The sequence below is a fragment of the Delphinus delphis genome, chromosome 2 (assembly GCF_949987515.2).
Source record: "Delphinus delphis chromosome 2, mDelDel1.2, whole genome shotgun sequence".
Taxonomy (NCBI): domain Eukaryota; kingdom Metazoa; phylum Chordata; class Mammalia; order Artiodactyla; family Delphinidae; genus Delphinus; species Delphinus delphis.
This window is the reverse complement of record NC_082684.1, coordinates 9732840-9751314: the sequence shown is the minus strand read 5'-3', so window position 1 is coordinate 9751314 and position 18475 is coordinate 9732840. Positions and strand designations below refer to the sequence as shown.

At 49.7% G+C, this 18475-nt stretch overlaps 1 protein-coding gene across 3 annotated transcripts in view; it reads right to left on the bottom strand.

Moving 5' to 3' along the window:
- Positions 1-18475, bottom strand: part of SYNE3 (spectrin repeat containing nuclear envelope family member 3) — a 90491-nt gene that overhangs the window by 56601 nt on the left and 15415 nt on the right. For 2 of the 3 annotated variants that reach the window (XM_060003966.1, XM_060003969.1), the window contains exon 1: positions 14350-14439. The exons of the other annotated variant lie outside the window; for it this stretch is intronic. In XM_060003966.1, the coding sequence (XP_059859949.1) occupies positions 14350-14389 (40 nt within the window). In that variant the 5' untranslated portion in view covers positions 14390-14439. Of the gene's footprint in view, positions 1-14349; positions 14440-18475 lie in introns of those variants that run through there. 3 annotated transcript variants of the gene reach the window in all.

Here is an 18475-nt window from a genome sequence, read left to right as displayed (position 1 = left end):
ACTCTGCAGGTCATATACAGTCTCTGTTGCATATACTTCTTTGATTTTACAGCCCTTAAAAAATGTAAAACCCATTTCCCATTCGCTGCACCAAAACAGACGACTAGCCCAATGTGGCCTATGGGCCACAGTTTGCCAACTTCAGTTGTAGATGCCCCAAGGCTGTAACCAGCTGCAGGGAGCCACAGCGGCCAGCAGGCAAAGTGAGCGGCTAAGTGACCCACAGGCGTGTGTCCTGGGATTGGACAGATGTTGAGGCCAGAAGGACTTATAATTGGTCCTGGTGGTCTTGGGCCCGCTATTCACGAGCCGTGTGACATCTGGCCAGTCAGTTAACTTCTCTGAGTCCCCATCTCCTCACCTGGAAATGGGGTTTAGTCCGCTTGGGATGCTATAATAAAATATCACAGACCAGGTGGCTTACAAACAGCAGAAATTTACTTTTCACAGTTCTGGAGGCTGGAAGTCTGAGATCAGGGAGCCAGCACAGTCACGGGAGACCTGGCTGCAGACTTCTCATTGTATCTTCACGTGGAAGAAGGGGTTAGGGAGCTCTGTGGGGTCTCTTTTATAAGGGCACTAATCCCATTCATGAGGGCTCCACCCTCATGTTAGAACAGGATTAGAATCACCTCCCAGATGCCCTAACTCCTGACACCATCACATTGGGGGTCAGGATTCCAACAGGTGAATTCTGAGGGGACATAAATATGCAGACCATGGCATGGGGACAACACCTAGATTTGGTTAATGAAAAAACCTCCTACCCAGCACCTGGAACACATTCCATACTTGGAAGCAGTTCTGTTTTTACCCCAAATTCCTCTGGGGTCAGGTGGAGGGCTTTCCTTCTTTAGAAACCTGCATCCAGACGGAGGCTCTCACACCATCCCAAAGGTGGGTGCGGGGTAGGAATGGGGGTTACTAGCCATAGACTAATGCATCTGTGCATCTTAACAGCTGCTGGGTGCTCAGGGTTCAGAGACGAACCAGGTAAGGCTCGGGCCCATGGGGCTCCGTGTCCAGTGAGGGGGCCAAAGTGAGCTTTGAGAGAGGGGAGTGCAAGCTGAGTGGGAGGTGCTGCAAGGATGCTGGGGAGGCTCTCGACACACTGGGGGATGGGGAGGCTGGAGCTCGAGGATGCGGGGAGGCAATGAAGGAAGCAAGGGTCAGATCAGAGCCCCAGAGCCACGTCCAGGAGGCTGGGCTGGTCCCTGGGGGCAATCGGGAGCCAACATGGGTTCAGGTGGGAGTGACGACACTGATTGAGGTTCAGGCGAGTCACCCTGGCTGGGGTGGGCGCAGAAGGGAAGCCCTGGCCAAGGGGGTGGGGGGAGGGGGTCAGCGCAGACACGGGCAGCTGCATGAGGCCAAGGACCAGGCGGGAAGGCTGCAGGAGCGAGCATGGCAGGCACGCCTCTCTGGGAGGGAGGGGGGAATTCTCATCGTCCATGAGTTTGTCCTTCTTGGATTGGTTGAGTGGACACAGGATTTAAAAAAAATGGAACTATGCATTTTCCAAACATTTTGGCAAACAAAAAAAAACAAAAAAACGTGCTCAGGCATTTTTTAAAAAGCTGTTTCCATTTCCAAGTCCCTTCTTGGGTAGCAGCCCTGGGGTGCTGCTGCAGGCAGCAAGGGAGTGGGGCTCCAGATGCACCTCTGGACTGTCCCTGAGGAACCACAGACAGGATGCAGGCCCTTTCTAGTTCAGGCCAGCGCTGGTCTGCTGGAGGAGATGGTTAGAAAGGAAGCAGCCTTGGTTTTCAGCGTCCCGTGTGGTTATCACAAATGACAGCCAGAAGAGAAATGATCTTTTTCCTTGATGACAGACAAGCCAGGGCAGGGCAGATGACAGAGCAGAGGAGCAGACTCAAGAAAGAGCATGTGTTCCAATGCAACCCGGGTGAAAAGGCACCAGCCTGGGAGACTGACGCGTCCACCGGAGGTGACCGGGGACACAGCTCTCCCAGAAATGGACTGTGAGGCTGTACTTCAGGGGAGGCCAAGAAGGTTCCAGAATCTGAGCTCCAGGCCTGAGCCATCGAGTCAAAAGGGGAGAGCTCAGTTAGAGTCACAAGGAGGCCTCAGGGTGAATGCGCAGGCAGAAGTGCCATAAAGCAGTGTGCGGTTGGATGGAGCGGGGGGTGGGGGGGGGGGGACGACGTGATGCAGACTTGGAAAAAAAAAGCCAACCAGGGAAGAGAAAAGGGTGCTGACATTTCCACCATGAAAGGCCTACGTCCGTGCTCAGCACTTGTCTACAAGTCATCCATTTGGTCCCTGAGGGTGGGTCACACAGGAGGGAGCAGAGGTAGGGCAGCAGGGCAGCCTCTCAGGCGGAGAGCTTCTGCTGATTGGCAGAGGGACCTCAGAAGAACTTCCTCCCCCCCCCCCACCGACCAGCACCTTCCTCTTAGAATATTGGGGGCCTCATCGGGCACCTGCTCAGAACCAGTGCTCAGTGGGCAGGGCTGCCGTCACCTTCCGCAATCGCAGACAAGAACACTGAGGCTGGAGTGTCCAGGGCACAGGGCCATCAGGGCAGCACTGAGATTTGAACTTTGTTCTGTCAGATTCCAAAGCCCAAAGACCGTGAGTCTGGTTGGACAGGGTTCAACCAGGCAGAGTGAATCCACTCTGAGTCCAGCTGTCAACCAGAGGGACCCAGCTCCATGGGGGTGAAGGAGCTGAGAAGCCGCCAGGAGACAAAAGGGAACCCAGAGATCGGCTACTTCCACACCTTGGCTGGAGGGGGCAAAGGAGGAGGTGATGTTACCAGACCCGGGCTGGGAGCCTCTAAGCGGCAGGAACTGGAGCCCCAAGGGAGGCATCACCCCAGCCAGGGCGGAAAGGCTGCTGTGGGCGAAATCCCTGGGCCAGCACAGGGGAACCTGAGCGATGCAGCCCACAGGGGTCAACCCTCCTGTGACCCAGGGGACGGGAAGGAAGGTCTCCCAGCCCCGGCCTGCGAAGGCTGCCCATCTGTAGATGGAGAAGGACACCAGCTCCCTTTGCCCTGATTCCGGGCTGCCTGAGCAATGGGCCAAGCTGCAACTTGGTCTGCGGGGGACCAGCCTTGCAGGACAAAGGACAAGTTACTGGCACTGACACTGACCATTTGCCGGGTTGACCTTGAGGGGGAGTCCACGGGAAATAAATCAGGGCTCAGAACCCTGTGTCCTGGGGGCGGCGGGATTAGAGCCCTCCGTCCTCTCCCTTCCCCTTCCTGGGCCTGGGAAGCTGAGGCTGCAGGATGGAGGGCCCTCCTTGGCTCTGTGGTGCCAGTGGTGAGGGTCAGACACCCCATAAGGACCAGGTTGGGACAGCTCCCCACTCCAGCCCCTCCAACACCATAACGGCAAAGTAAAACATTCTCTGGGAATGTGCAGACACTCTAATACCGCGTGCCATTCAATGATCTAGACACTCCAAGAATCCTGCTTAAGACATAACCAAACCCCATTAGGGAATGCCCCTAAAACACGACACCGAATCCCTCCCAAGCACAGAGAGGGGCAAAGTCAGGTTCAAAGAGTGACTATTATGTGGCTGACATTATTAGTACCATTTTATAAGGACGGAAACTGAGACTGAGAAAAGCAAACAGCCGGCCAGAAAGTGGTGGATCCAGGATTAACAATAATAATTCTAACAGCCCACATGCATCTTGCATTCTGTACGTGCCTGACTTACAGATATTAACTCATTTATCCTACAAAGACTAATGAGACACTTATCCCTATTTTATGGCTGAGAAAACTGAGGACCAATGATACTACGAACACTGCTCAAAAGTCAGATGGATGTTGAGTAATGGGGACAGGACTGGAACACAGGATGGCCTGAGTCCAGAGCCTTTGCTCTTAAACACCACGGTGCTACCCGGCTTCCACGCCCCCGCCTGTACCCCCCAGAACCCACTGAGAGCCATCCACGCCTCCTGTGGGTCGTCTTCTATGAGCATCCGAGCTCCAGGAAGGTGACCGCAGGGTGTAAACCTGGGGCTCCGCTCGAGAATCTAGAATTGGATTTAATAAACTGAGGCCCCGGCTGCCGGGCCGCCTCAGTCCTACGGCGTTCAGCCACCCTGGCCCTCTGCCAACCCAGCTGCCCCCTGGCATTTTGCTCTAGAACTCAGAACCTTCAGGATCCAGAACCAAGCAAACCCCAGCTCCCACGGCAGGCCCTATAGGCAAGTGCGCTTGCCCCTCCAACCTGGCCAGGGGCCCACACACACAGACGGACACAGCGCCCCGGCACGGGGCACACTCCCTTTCCCGCGACACGCTCGCCTTTCCTGTGACTCACTCCTGCGCTGCCACACACAGTTTCCACCCTTACTCATTCCCATGCTCTCCCGTACACAGATGGGATTTCAGGAACCACGCAGCTGGTTTTAATCCCAAATCCTATTCCAAGTGAATTCTGGGAACTCTTTTTTGTTTACTTATTGCAGATAATGTTACGGAGAAGCCACAGCTCAGAGCATCGTTCAGGGCGCCAGGATGGTCCTGGGCCATGCTCTCTTATCTGGCATTCACAGAAGGTGATTTAGAGAGCAAAGTGTGTAAGAAGCAGGGACCGGCACCCTCCGCAGCATCTTAATTGGTCATTGGACCAGGAACTCTCACACCATCTTATTTAATCTTACAACAGCCCTCCCAGGTTGCTGAATCTGGAGTTGGGAACAATTACTGGGCTTTATCCCGTCAGAGATAACCACAGGCTTGCGGAGATTAAGGGACTGAACCGAAGTCACACAAACTACAGGGCACCACAACCCACCCTCTGTCCATGGGCTTGTCAATGTTCATACAAGAAACCCCGCTTAGTAACAGGGTTCTGGGGTCCACTTTACAATTCTAGCCACAAAGGGGACTGCTTTCAAGACAAGCGCTCTGAGAGGGATTCTCAAATCAGCTTTGCCATCACTGACAAATGGTATTTGGTGGTGAAAGCCCACTGTGCTCTGGCCCACCTCCTTTCCCAGATAGCTGACTATAAAACAGCATTTCCAGTCACTCTGAAATTAACTAAACCCAAGCTCTCCGTCAAAAGGCACAGCGTGGAGGACGCTAGGATTTCTACCCGGGAAACGCTGGCCTTGCAAAGCACAGTCAAATATGGATGTCTGGGAGAGGGAGAGAATGCAAAGTGCAACTATAAAAGAATGGGGTACCGAAGGCCCGACCTCCCAAAGAGGACAGGGGCATCCCTTGGGCAAGGCAAGTGGCTCCAAGATGCGGGGCCTCGGCTCCTTGGGCCAGGTGTGATTGGCTCAGGCTGCCGGGAGGGCAGCCAATTAGAGGGCGCGAAGCGGAGGGCTCCCTGAGGCGGTTCTGAGAAGCATCCTACCAGTAGCCCTGGTCGCGTAGTCCCAGCCGGCTGCTGGGAGTGTGGCTAGGGGCGATCAGAGGCCGGGGAGGCAGGGACTGGCCATCAGTCGCGGGTCAGAGAGCAGCAGTGAGCAAGGCATCACACTAGTCCAGGACTGGGTGGGACACCGAGTGCTGCGGACCGCAGGCGTGAGTCTGGGCAGACCAATTAACGCTGCCCAGCCTACCGCTGATTCGGAAACGGGAGCTCTAGGTCGGTTTTGGTTTTTCACACTGTGGGTCGTGGCCCAACCCCATGCCTTGGCAGTGAAAGCGCCAGCCAAGTACCCTGTAAATGAAATCTCCAAGGTCTCGTCCCACCAGCGAGGGTTCCATTTGCCGTGTGGCAAGGCCCATCCCAGGTCCTGCTGAAGAAGATCTGGCCAAGGGGGTGGAGCTTCCAGGATGGAAGTTGGCCCCTTGTCCCTGCGCCTTCCCTCCCCTCCCTTCCCCAGCGGCCCAAGGCAGCGTCTTCCGTGACAGCATGGCAGTGACAGATGTCCTCACACCTCCTCCCCAGGCCTCTCTCTTATTGGCCCTGGGAATCAGGGGCCCATGCCAGGCCCCCAGCGCCTCATACCTTCTCCTCAGGTGGGAATCTTCCCTGCAGAGGGGTGATTCCAACAGTCACCCCTGAACCCACCAGACCTGCTTTACCTTCCTGAACATCTCCCATGGAACCAGTGTCCCCCCCGGACTGTCTGCACCACAGCCCAAGGGAGCGGGTTCAACCACAATGACCACACACACCTCCTGTGGCCCTCAAACCTGAATTACACATGAACAGACATAAATGTCCTTTGACAGATGAATGGATAAAGAAGATGTGGTACGTATATCTATATGTATATCTAGATATGCAATGGAATATTACTCAGCCATGAAAAAGAATGAAATCATGCCATTTGCAGCAACATGGATGGACCTAGAGATTATCATACTAAGTGATGTCAGACAGAAAAAGACAAATATCATATGATATCACTTATATGTGGAATCTTAAATATAACACAAATGAACCTATCTATGAAACAAAAACAGACTCACAGACATAGAGAACAGACTTGTGGTTGCCAAGGAAGGGAGGGTGGCCAAGGGAGTTTGGGGTTAGCAGATGCAAACTATTATATATAGAATGGATAAACAACAAGGCCCTACTGTATAGCACAGGGAACCATATTCTATACCCTGAGATAAACCATGATGGAAAAGAATATTAAAAAATGTATGTATAGGGCTTCCCTGGTGGTGCAGTGGTTGAGAGTCCGCCTGCCGATGCAGGGGACACAGGTTCGTGCCCCGGTCCGGGAAGATCTCACATGCCATGGAGCGGCTGGGCCCGTGAGCCATGGCCACTGAGCCTGCGCGTCCAGAGCCTGTGCTCTGCAACGGAAGCGGCCACAACAGTGAGAGGCCCAAATACCGCAAAAAAAAAAAAAAAAAAAAAAAGTACATATATAACTGAATCACTTTGCTGTACAGCAGAAACTAACCCAACACTGTAAATCCACTATACTTCAATTAAAGAAAATATAGTTGTGAAAAGAAAAAAAGAAAAAGAAAAGAAAATTATGGCTGCACAATAATATACTTTCAGAACCACTCTTATCAAGACTTCAGAAACGAGCGCTTTCTACTAGATGAAAACGTCTTTGTATTCAAAAGCATTGCATCAAGATATAGGATTTTTATTTTTTTGTTTGTCTTTATTAGATAAAAATTTCAAAACTTCTCATAGAACTCATGGTCTTGGGGCTCCCCTGGAGGTCCAGTGGTTAAGACTCCGCACTTCCATTGCAAGGGGCACGGGTTCGATCCCTCGTCCAGGAACTAGGATCCCACATGCCGCTTGGTGCAGCCAAAAAAAAAAACCTCATGGTCTCCAGAGAAATCCTCCTCATACCCCAATTTGAGATACCCTGGCCTGGAGGATGAAGGGGACTCCTCAGGGACCCTCAAGGATGAGGCTCCTACCTAACCTACAGCCCTGACTCACCAGGGTGCCCCTGGTCCCTGCACGCCCGCTGTACCACACTGCTGAAGTTTCTAGAAGCTTAGAATCTTGAGTGCTGCCTCCCTAGCTTAGTTCTGCCTGGTGAGCCTCCCCTACCCCAATACACACCTCCTTCTAGCAGACTCTTCCCTGTTCTTTCAAGATTCAGTTCACTCACAGGGGAAACCCTTCCAGCTTCCTACCCCCCATAGTTACAGCTCCTCCCTTCCTTGGGTGCCCACGGGACCCTGTGCATGTTACCACTTACTATCCGTTTACTAAACACTCTGAATTTTCCCATGTTCTCCATCCAACAACCCCAGGAGGAAGGTACTACTATCAGTTACATCCCACAGTGAGAAATCTGGAGTTTAGGGAGGCAAGGTGAGTAGCCACGAATCCAAGACGGAACCCAGAAGACTGACCTCACACTTCATGCTTTGCTGTTCATATCTGTCGACACAAACAAGTTCTCTGAAGGAGGGCAGGGTCAGATTCATCTTACTGATTAACTGGAGATGGGGTGGACTTTGTTTTTAACAGGTTTATTTGGGGGTAAAATTGATAAACAATAAACACATTTCAACTGTAGGGTTTGATAAGTTTTAACATATATACCTACAAAACCATCACCCCAATCAAGATAATGAACACACCCATTACCCCAAAGTTTCCTGATTCCACTTCTAATCCTTCCCTCCTGCCCACACCCTGACCCAGTCAACCGCTGATGTGCTTACTGTCTCTAGAGGTTAGTTTGCATTTTCCGGAGATTTTTACGTAAATGGAATTATATATATACATATATATATATGTATATATATATATATATATATACACATACATATATATACATATATGTATATATATATGGGGGGCAGGTGATGTGGTCCTGGCTTCTTTCACTCAGCATAATTAGTTTGAGATTCATCCACGTTGTTGCCTGTATCAGTGGTGCATTCCTTTCCATTGCTGCGTAATATTCCATAGCGTGTGGAGACCCGCTGATGGACAGTTTTGGGCTATACAAATAAAGCTGCTCTAAACACTTGTGTGTGGACATACACTTTCATTTCTCTTGCAAAAATACCTAAGAGTGGGACTTCCCTGCTGGCGCAATGGTTAAGAATCTGCCTGACAATTCGGGGGACACTGGTTCGATCCCTGGTCCGGGAAGATCCCACATGTCGCGGAGCAAGTAAACCCGTGAGCCACAACTACTGAGCCTGCGCTCTAGAGGCCGTGCTCCCCAACAAGCGAAGCCACCGCAGTGAGAAGCCCGCGCACCGCAACGAAGAGTATCCGCTGCTCGCCACAACTAGAGAAAGCCCGCGCGCAGCAACGAAGACCCAACGCAGCCAAAAAAAACAGAAAATAAAAAAAATAAAAATACCTAGGAGTGGAGTGGCTGGATCAGATGGTAGGTGTATGTTTACATTCACACTATTTTCCAAAGCAGCCACACCACTTTTCATTCCCACCAGCAGTGGATGAGAGTTCCCGTTCCTACACGGCCCTCTATGGTCAGTCTTTTTAATCTTAGCCCTTTTAACCAGTGGGTAATGATATCTCATTGTGGTTTTAATTTGCAGTCCCTAACGGCGAACCGTCTGATTGCCTTTTGCGTTTGTACTTTAGGACAAGTTACTAAGCTCCAGCTGCGCTCAGCACTTCCCAGGCTCCTCCTCCTTTAAGGCTACCGTGCTCAGTGCGGGCCGGGTAGGCTGGAGGCTAAGGGAGTGAGGAGGTGAGTGATGGGGAGACAGCCAGCAGGAAGTTGCTCCAATTTCGAGGGCGCTGCCGGCTGACTCCTTGAACCAACAGCCAGGAGTGTGTAAAAACAGATAAATGGAGTCCCTCATGTGTGCGTGGGGCTCTCGGAGCTCCCAAAGAGCAGTGCCATGGGGCCCTTATCCATGCTCCTGCGGGCCCCTGGTTCAGTAGGGACCTGGATGTCTGCTCAACAAGTCGTGTGGCTGCCACGGGGTCTCCCAGCGTCCAGGATGGAAATCAACAACTTCCGAGTCAGTAGTCCAGCACCACTGAACTCAGCCTGCTGTTCTCATTTGAATGTGAACTGCCCATCTTGATCACTGCTACCTTGATCAAGGTACCTGAGACAGACACTGGCACACAGTAGGTGCTCACAAATGTTCATGGGTGGATAGATAAATCTGGAAAATATAAAGAATAATATTTACCCCCATTGGCATTTAGTAGGTACTTGATAACTGTTAGTTCTGGTCTTTTTATAAATTTAATTAATTGATTAATTGATTAATTTTTGGCCATGCCCCGTGGCTTGCGGGATCTTAGTTCCCCGACCAGGGATTGAACCCAGGTCCCGGCAATGAAGGCGCTGAGTCCTAACCACTGGACCTCCAGGGAACTCCCTGGTCTTTTTTATTAAAAGGAATATGTGTGAAGCCAGAAGGAGCATCTTACCAGCCCTATTTGGTCCTCAATACACACAAGCTGCAGGTTCAGGGAACCTTGAGAAAGGCAGGGATGGGGGAAGGGTGGACATCAGCACAGACTCTGTTAACCCCCAAATCAGAGTCTTCCTTCAGGCCATGGGTTGGGGGCAGAGCAGGCCCCAAAATGGAATTAGGGAGCATGGGGTCCAGCGCAGGCTCTGCCACTAACCAGCTCCAAACACCAGTCTCTTTGGTCAAATGAGAGCAAGAATTTCTGCCTGACCTCCTCCTCTCTGAGATGCGGGAGCTTTAAACGGGAAGATTGTTTTGAAGGGAAGGGGCACATCCGATTCACCTCCGGGCTTTTTTTTTTTTAAACAGAACAGCTGTTAGGAAGGGACGAATACACTGGCGAGAAGCTCTGCTCTATTCAAAGGCACAGAACTGTAATGATCGTCAGGCAACCTACAGGCTAATTGTACCATGTTACCATGTCACACCGTGTAATAGCCACGGGCTATAGTAACCAACTGTGTAGCGGGCCTAACGCTGGGGTCAGTGCTACACCGTTCCAAGCTACAATTCCAACCTGCAATAACCAGAGACCCTAATAAGAGCTGGCTCCTTGTGCCAGGCCGTGTTCCTAGAGCACCTTATAGTGCTTTAGAAACAAATAGGCTACCGGGTAGGTGCTAATATAAAACCCCATATTAGAAGATAAGGAAGCAAAGCACAGAGATGTTAAATGACTTTCCCCAAAGCGTGCAAAGCAGGGATTGAAACTCGGGCAGCTTGGCTCCAGAGCCTTTTCCTTAACCACAGCGCCTTGCCTGGGGACAAGAGGTCAGTAGTCGCCTGGTCAGTGCATTAGGGCTGGTTAAATGCGAGTTAAGAAGGAGCTGCTGCTGGACGGCACATGGAAGAGCTGTGAAATATACTACACAGCTCACCCGACCATTCTTCAGATACTGCCCAGAGCAAGCGCTCACATTTGGGCCAGGCCTGTGGCCCTACCAGCAAAGCCGAGTTTTGCCACCTGCCCCCCTCCCCCTGCCCCTGCAGCCCTTGGGACACAGTGCCAACCAGAACACGCCACTCAGCTCCACGACTGTTGTTGACGTGTCTGTCTTCCCATGAGACTGTTGCTCTCAAGGGCAGAGGCTGTGTCTCATCTGCTCTGTATACCCAGGCCTGGAGCACAGCCAGCCTGGAGGAGGATGGCGGTGTTGCTTACTAAGTGAGCACAACACTAATATTCTTGGAAAAGCAGGGCTGGCTCCCATGGGGCCAGGCCAGGGTAGGGAGTTCCTGAAACTGCCCACAGGTTTCAGACTGGCTCCAGATCTCAGGCTGCAGGGCTAGGCCTCAGGGGACACCCCCAGGAGCCAGTGAAAAGTACTGCGGAAACCTCCCTACATTTCCGCCTGTAACAATTGGACCAGGACTTCCCCAGCGGTCCAGTGGTTAAGACTCCATGCTTCCACTGCAGGGGCTCGGGTTTGATCCCTGGTCAGGGAACTAAGATCCCACATGCCGTGCAACTCGGACAAAAACAGACAAACAAACAACAACAAAAACAATTGGACCACCTCTCGGGAATCTTCTTATCTAGCTGTGCCATTTTACAGATGGGGAGACTGAGGCTTAGAGAAGGCGAGAGACCCACCCAAGATCTTGCAGCAGCTCAGTGGCAGAGCTATGGCCAGGACTCATCTTGGTATAAAAACATCTCTGCCTCTGAAGGAAAGCATTACATTTCTTCAAAATAACCCACGGATAAGAAACAATCAACTCTCATATTTATAGACAACTAATTTTCAACAAGCGTGCCAAGACAATTTAATGGGAAAAGAATAGTCTTTTTAACAAATGGTGCTGGGACAACTGGATATCCACGTGCAAAAGAATGAACTTGGACCACTACCCCACACTATATACAAAAATTAACTCAAAATAGATCAAAGGCCAAATTGTAAGAGCCAAAACTATAAAACTCATTGAAGAAAACGTAGGTGCAAATGTTCCTGACCTTGGATTAGGCACTGATTTCTTAGATGTGTCACCAAAAGCACAAGCAACAAAAGAAAAAAAAAAAGATAAACTGGACTTTATCAAAATTAAAAACTTTTGTGTTTCAAAGGACACCATCGAGAAAGTGAAACAACAAGCCACAGAATGGAAGAAAATTTTGCAAATCATTTACCCACTAAGGGACTTTTATCTAGAAAGACAAAAACCCAATTATAAAATTGGCAAAAGATCTGAATAGACATTTCTTCAAAGACGACGTACATACGAATAGCCAATAAGCACATGAAAAGACGCTCAACGTCATTAGCCATCAGGGAAATGCAAATTAAAACCAAAAGGAGATGCCACTTCCCATACATAAGGATGGCTATAATCAGAACAACAGACAATAACAAAGTATCGGTGAAGATGTGGAGAAAGGGGAACGCTCTTATGCTGCTGGTGAGAATATAAAAAGTATAGCCACTTTGAAAAGCAGCCTGGCAGTTCCTCAAATGATTAAACACAGAGTTACCACATGATCCAGCGATTCCACTCCTAGGTATATTCCAAGAGAAATGAAAACATATGTCCACACAAAAACTTATACACAAATGTTCATGAGAGCCGAAAAAGTGGAAACAACCCAAATGTCTGTCAACTTATGAACGGATAAGTAAAATATGTTACATCCATACCATGGACTATTACTCAGCAATAAAAAGGAATGAAGTAGTGATGCGGTTACAACATGTAAGAACCTTGAAAACATGATGCTAAGTGAAAGAAGCCAACCACAAAGGGCCACATATCGCATGGTTCCACTTACACGAAATGTGTAAAACAGGCAGGTCTGTAGAGACAGAAGGGAAATGGGTGGCGCCCAGGGCTGGGGTGGGTGCATGGGTGGACCGGGGATTGTGCAGGTTCGGGTGGGGTAGTAAAAATGCTCTAAAAATGACTGGGGTGATGTTTTTATAACTCTGTGAATATACAAAAAGGCAAGGAATTGTACACTTTAAATGCACCCATTTAAATGGTATACTGTGAATTATATCTCAATAAAACTTTTTCTGTAAAAGAAACAATCAAAATCTCCAAACTAAGAGGGCCCTTCAAACAGACCTAATTTAAGCACCCATTCCTGTGAGAAACAGACCCACCCCCGTGAGAAGTTACTCAATTCAATTGACAGCATTTGCTGAGTTAACACTAAAAATATTTTTTATACTTGAGAGGCAGGTCTTTTTTTTTTTTTTTAGACAAAATAATTTAAATGTTCTTAAATATTAAGAACATAAAATATCCAAAAACTATGACAATATTTCTGTTTTACATTATGGACAATTAGAGAGAGAGAGATCAGAGACATAGATTTATGTTAACATTAAGAGTGACAAAAAGAATTCAAGACACAAAAATGACAGGGGAGAGCCAGTGAGAGGCAGGTCTTAATACACATTCCCATTTTACAGACGAGGGCACTGAGATGGAGCAGTTTCGTGCTCTGCCCAAGGTCCCAGAGCTACTAGTTAGGAGATAAGGGTCAAATCCAAGACCAGTCGGCTTTAACATCCAGATGTACACAGCGGTGAGCCAGGCACAGGCCGCGGGTTATAAGCACGGTCTGCGTGACCGCAGACTCTGAGGCTCTTATATGCTCAAATGGAGCGGCACATGAGAAACTCTCGGAGCCTAGAGAGTGGAGCAATGATGCTGATTAGGGGATCCAGGGAGGGGTTCACAGACGAGGGGACACATTGACTGAGATGGAAGGATGAGCAGGGTCTGGATAAGATGACAAGTGGGAAAGGGTATAACAAGCTGTTGGACCAGCATAAGCAAAAGCTGGGAAAGTGCAACGCCAAGTTCAGGCGGCAGAGTGGGCTTGGGAATTGTTAAAGGAAGCTGTGACGGACAGGCAGGCAGGGGAGTGAGAGGGGTGCACTGACTTCCCTCTGTGGGCACTAGGGAACCAGTGAGGGTCTGTGAGCAAGGGAGTGGCGTGCTCTGATCAGTGACAGACCCACAGGCAGGGAGGGCAGCGCCTGACCAATTGTCTGGAAACAATGTTGCACTGAAAAGGGTCCAGGCAACCTGGAACCTTCAATCACCTGCTAGGAAATGCTTTGTAAAGTGCTGTTTGACCCCAAGGCATTCTTTTTATTGGAAACCTGCTCTTCCACAAAGAAACCAGAGTTCAAGTCCAAGGATCTTTTCTCCACTGCTGACTGAATGTGCAAATATCTGATCAGCTGTGGGGAGCGGCTGTCATTCCTCCCCACGGTGTCTGCCCTTGAAGCTAGTCCCCACGACCCCCTCCCAGCAAAGCCCCCAGCCTCGCACCCCAGCCTCGCACCCCAGCCAACACTGTTTGGTGGGTAACGAGTGTTCTGCCTGCTCCTACCCTGTCCCCACCCCAGGTCATCTGTGACCTTATGATTGCCCTGGGTGAGTGGCAAGGGCATCATGAGTCTTAACTTTCGTATGCCAAAGGAGGCCCCTGTGGGTTGGGGAAAATGTCACCCAAAGTTCCCATGTATGAGGTTACCTGCTGGGTGCCAGGTGCTGGGCAGGTGCGGTGCATCCATTACCACCAACCACCAAGGCAGGGGCGACCGCGTCACCTTACAGATGGGGAAACTGAGGCTCAGAAGGGCCAGCTCTCCTGCCCAGGTCAGACAGCTACTGAGGCGCAGTCAGGGGCAGGCCCGGGTCTGTTGGGCTCCAGCGCCCATGCCGTGCTGCAAGACGGCCAGCAAAAGGAGGAAGTGAGTCAGGAAGGCAGAAGAAGGAGGGTTCCTTTTTGAGTCAGAACAGGATGTCCCATCCCATAGCCGACTGATGCAGAGGCCGGTGGGGGGGGGGGGAGGTGAACCCCTGCAGGTCAGACTGACGAGGTGCCCAGGCCAAGTCCTCTGCAGGGAGCGCGCCTGAGATGGGGGACTAGCTGAGGGGCAAGCCCAGTTTGGGCGGGACTGCGATGGGCCCAGTGACGCCAGGCCTCTCAGTGTATGGCTCGACATGAATCAGGCCAGATGGGGCACCAACCAGGCTGTGGAGGCCCGACCTGGGTTTCCAGGAACTGACGGCCGAGAAAAATCCAGCTCACCCTCACTTCTCTCCCTCTGTGCCTCTCACTCCATCCAGCCGCCAGGCCAGGTGATGATGAAGGGCGTGCCCTCCAAGGACCCGTGTGAACAGGCAGAGAGAGGGGCCCATCTCATCTTCTAACCCAGAGCCACACCAGGCCCAACTTCCCTCTGTTCCAGAGCTTGGGAGACGCTTTATTCATTTAATGACAGATCTCGTTGCAACGCCTGCTCCGTACCAGATGCTATGGTTGGTGCTGAAGATCAGAGAGGTGAACAGGACCGACCAGATCCTGCACCCTTGGGTCACCTGACAGCCCAGGCTCCCTTCCTTCTGCTGGAAGGTAGACACAGTGTTCAGAGTCTTCTCAACACCCTCCCGCCCCCGCAGTCTCTACAATACGGCATTTCTTGACCTGAGACCTTCTGGTATCCACTAGCTCACCTCACAAGTGTTCCGTGGGTAGCACTCACTAAATTCACTTTTCAAAATGTGTCTGTGACGGCTTCCCTGGTGGCGCAGTGATTAAGAATCCGCCTGCCAATGCAAGGGACACTGGTTCGAGCCCTGGCCCAGGAAGATCCCACATGCCACAGAGCAATTAAGCCCGTGGGCCACAACTGCTGAGCCTGAGCTCTAGAGCACACGAGCCACAACTACTGAGTCCACGTGCCACAACTACTGAAGCCTGCGTGCCTAGAACCCGTGCTCCGCAACAAGAGAAGCCATGACAATCCGCACTGCAACGAAGAGTAGCCCCCGCTCACCGCGACTAGAGAAAGCCCGTGCACGGCAACAAAGACCCAACACAGCCTAAATAAATACATTTATTAAGAAAACACAAAATGTCTCTGTGGACCAGGGGTGTTAACCTGCCCCCCTCCCCGACAATGGGTGAGACCCCCTGGATTAGGCTATGAGGGCTCCCAGAGCCTCCTGACATCTTATGCAGCATCTTGTGTGTAGGCTTATTCTCCTGGCAAGGTCTGCAGGTCTCATCAGCTTCCCGAAGGCCCCCTGACTAGCGCTACACCAGACTCATGGTGTTAATTATCAACGTTTCTCCTTGTAAATGACCCAGAATATTCCCTGGGGTGGATGTCACAAACTCTCCTTAATCATTTCCATTTTGCTGGACAGTTATGTCACATTTTTGTTGTTTTTCTCAGTTCGGCTAGAACATTTGCAAACTTATGACTGAGTTAACATTTGAGCAAGATGTGTACCCCCCTGGCCACAAAGCAGAGTCCTAACCTACTCCAGTATTATCCCGCCCAAGAGGTCTTCTTCTGACCGGGAGAATTCATTTTTCTCTTCGGCATCAGCAGCTGGCCTTCTTTTCAGGGCTGTTTTCCACAAAGAAACAAAGTTTGTGGTCACATGGCTGAAGCTGCCTGGTGTGTAACAAGGAGGACCAGAGACTAACCAAATCTGGGTGATGTTGGGTGGTTAGGCTGGGCTGGGCAGGGTGGGGCTCACTCCCGGTGAGTCACTGCGCTGGACACCCTCCGCCCACCACACACACACACACACACACACACACACACACACACACACAGAGTCACGGTCACAAAGGCCTACCTCTTCCAGGACACTTCCTAACAGCTGCTAAGCATGTAGACTCCAGAGCCAACTGGCTGAGCAGATTTAGGCCTAACTTTGCTGCTGAAAAACAATGAGGCCTCAGTCAAGTGGATTCAACTCCTCTGACTTCACTTTCTCATCTGTAAAATGGAAGTAATAATAGTATGAACTTCTTATCACTGATCTGATTAAGTGAGTTATACTGGTAAACGGTGCTGGTAACCAGTAGGTGCTGTATAAATGTTTTAGATAAATATTGAGAAAAAAAAAGATGCTACTTAACTGTCCAGCAAAAAGAAAATGGTTAAGGAAAGTTGATGACATCCATCCCGTGGAATATCCTGGGCCATTTACACTGAGAAACGTGACGATTAACACCATGGAATAATGCTGTGTCTGAAGAGAAAAAAGAGCAGTTGCACACTATTTACAATAGCCAAGACATGGAAGCAACCTAGATGTCCATCGACAGATGCATGGATAAAGAAGATGTGGTACACACACACACACACACACACACACACACACACACACACACAGTGGAATACTACTCAGCCATAAAAAAGAATGAAATAATGCCATTTGCAGCAACATGGATGGACCCAGAGATTATCATACTAAGTGAAGTAAGTCAGACAGAGAAAGACAAATAGCATGTGATATCACTTACATGAGGACTCTAAAATATGACATAAATGAACTTACAAGACAGAAACAGACTCACAGACATAAAAAACAAACTTATGGTTACCAAAGAGGAAAGGGGGGAGAGGGATAAATTAGGAGTTTGGGATTAGCAGATACAAACTGCTATATATAAAATAGATAATCAACAAGGTCCTACTGTATAGCACAGGGAACTACTATTCACTATCGTGTAATAAACTATAATGGAAAAGAATATGAAAAAGCATAATGAATCACCTGGCTGTACACCTGAAACTAACACAACATTGTAAATCAACTACACTTCAATTAAAACTCTTTGCCCTCTAGACCAACGGTTGAAAAGTTTTTCTGGAATGGGTCCGACAGTAAATATTTTAGGCTTTGTAAGCCAGATGGTCTCTGTCACAACTATTCAAATCTGCAGCTGTAGCGTGAAAACAGCCATAGGCAGTATGTAAATGATGAGCATGGCGGTGTTCCAGTAAAACCTTGTTTACAAAATCATGTGGCATTTGGGCTGTGGGCTGCAGTTTGCCAACTCCTCTTGTGCAAATTATACAAAAACTGTGTGAGAAAAGATAAAGATTGAAAGGAACACAGGAAAAAGTAGAAGGTTCTCTTAGAGCACTGGAATCATAGGCACATTGCTTAAATGTCAATTTCTTTAAGGTGGTAGTAGTTTTTTAAAAAATTAAAGTACTTTAAGACTGCGTACATTCTAATAACAAGAGATTTCACAGTTCCATTCGACTTTTTAAAATAAGTTAGAATTAGGAAGCCCAGCTTTCACATTATGCTGTATAGAAAACGTAGTCCATGAAGTATGGCCAGCGTGGGACTGAATCTGGCTTCTTTATCTACTAGCTGTGTGACCCCAGGCAAGTTTATTAACCTCTCTGTTCCTCAGTTTCCTTGTTTGTAAAGTGAGGATACCAATGGCACCAGCAAGCATACAAAGGCCCGGCACTGGGCTTCCCTGGTGGCGCAATGGTTAAGAATCCGCCTGCCAATGCAGGGAACACGGGTTCGAGCCCTGGTCCGGGAAGATCCCACATGCTGCAGAGCAGCTAAGCCCGTGCGCCACAACTACTAAGCCCACGTGCCACAACTACTGCAGCCCACGAGCCTAGATCCCATACTCCACAACAAGAGAGAAGCCACCGCAACCAGAGAAAGCCTGCACACTGCAACGAAGACCCAACGCGGCCAAAAATAAATAAATAAATTTAAAACAAAACAAAAAAAACGAACAAAGGCTTGGCGCTGAGCCTGGGGTATAGTAGGCCCTCAATACAAAGACGTGCCTTTCAGACCTACAGGACCCACAGGAC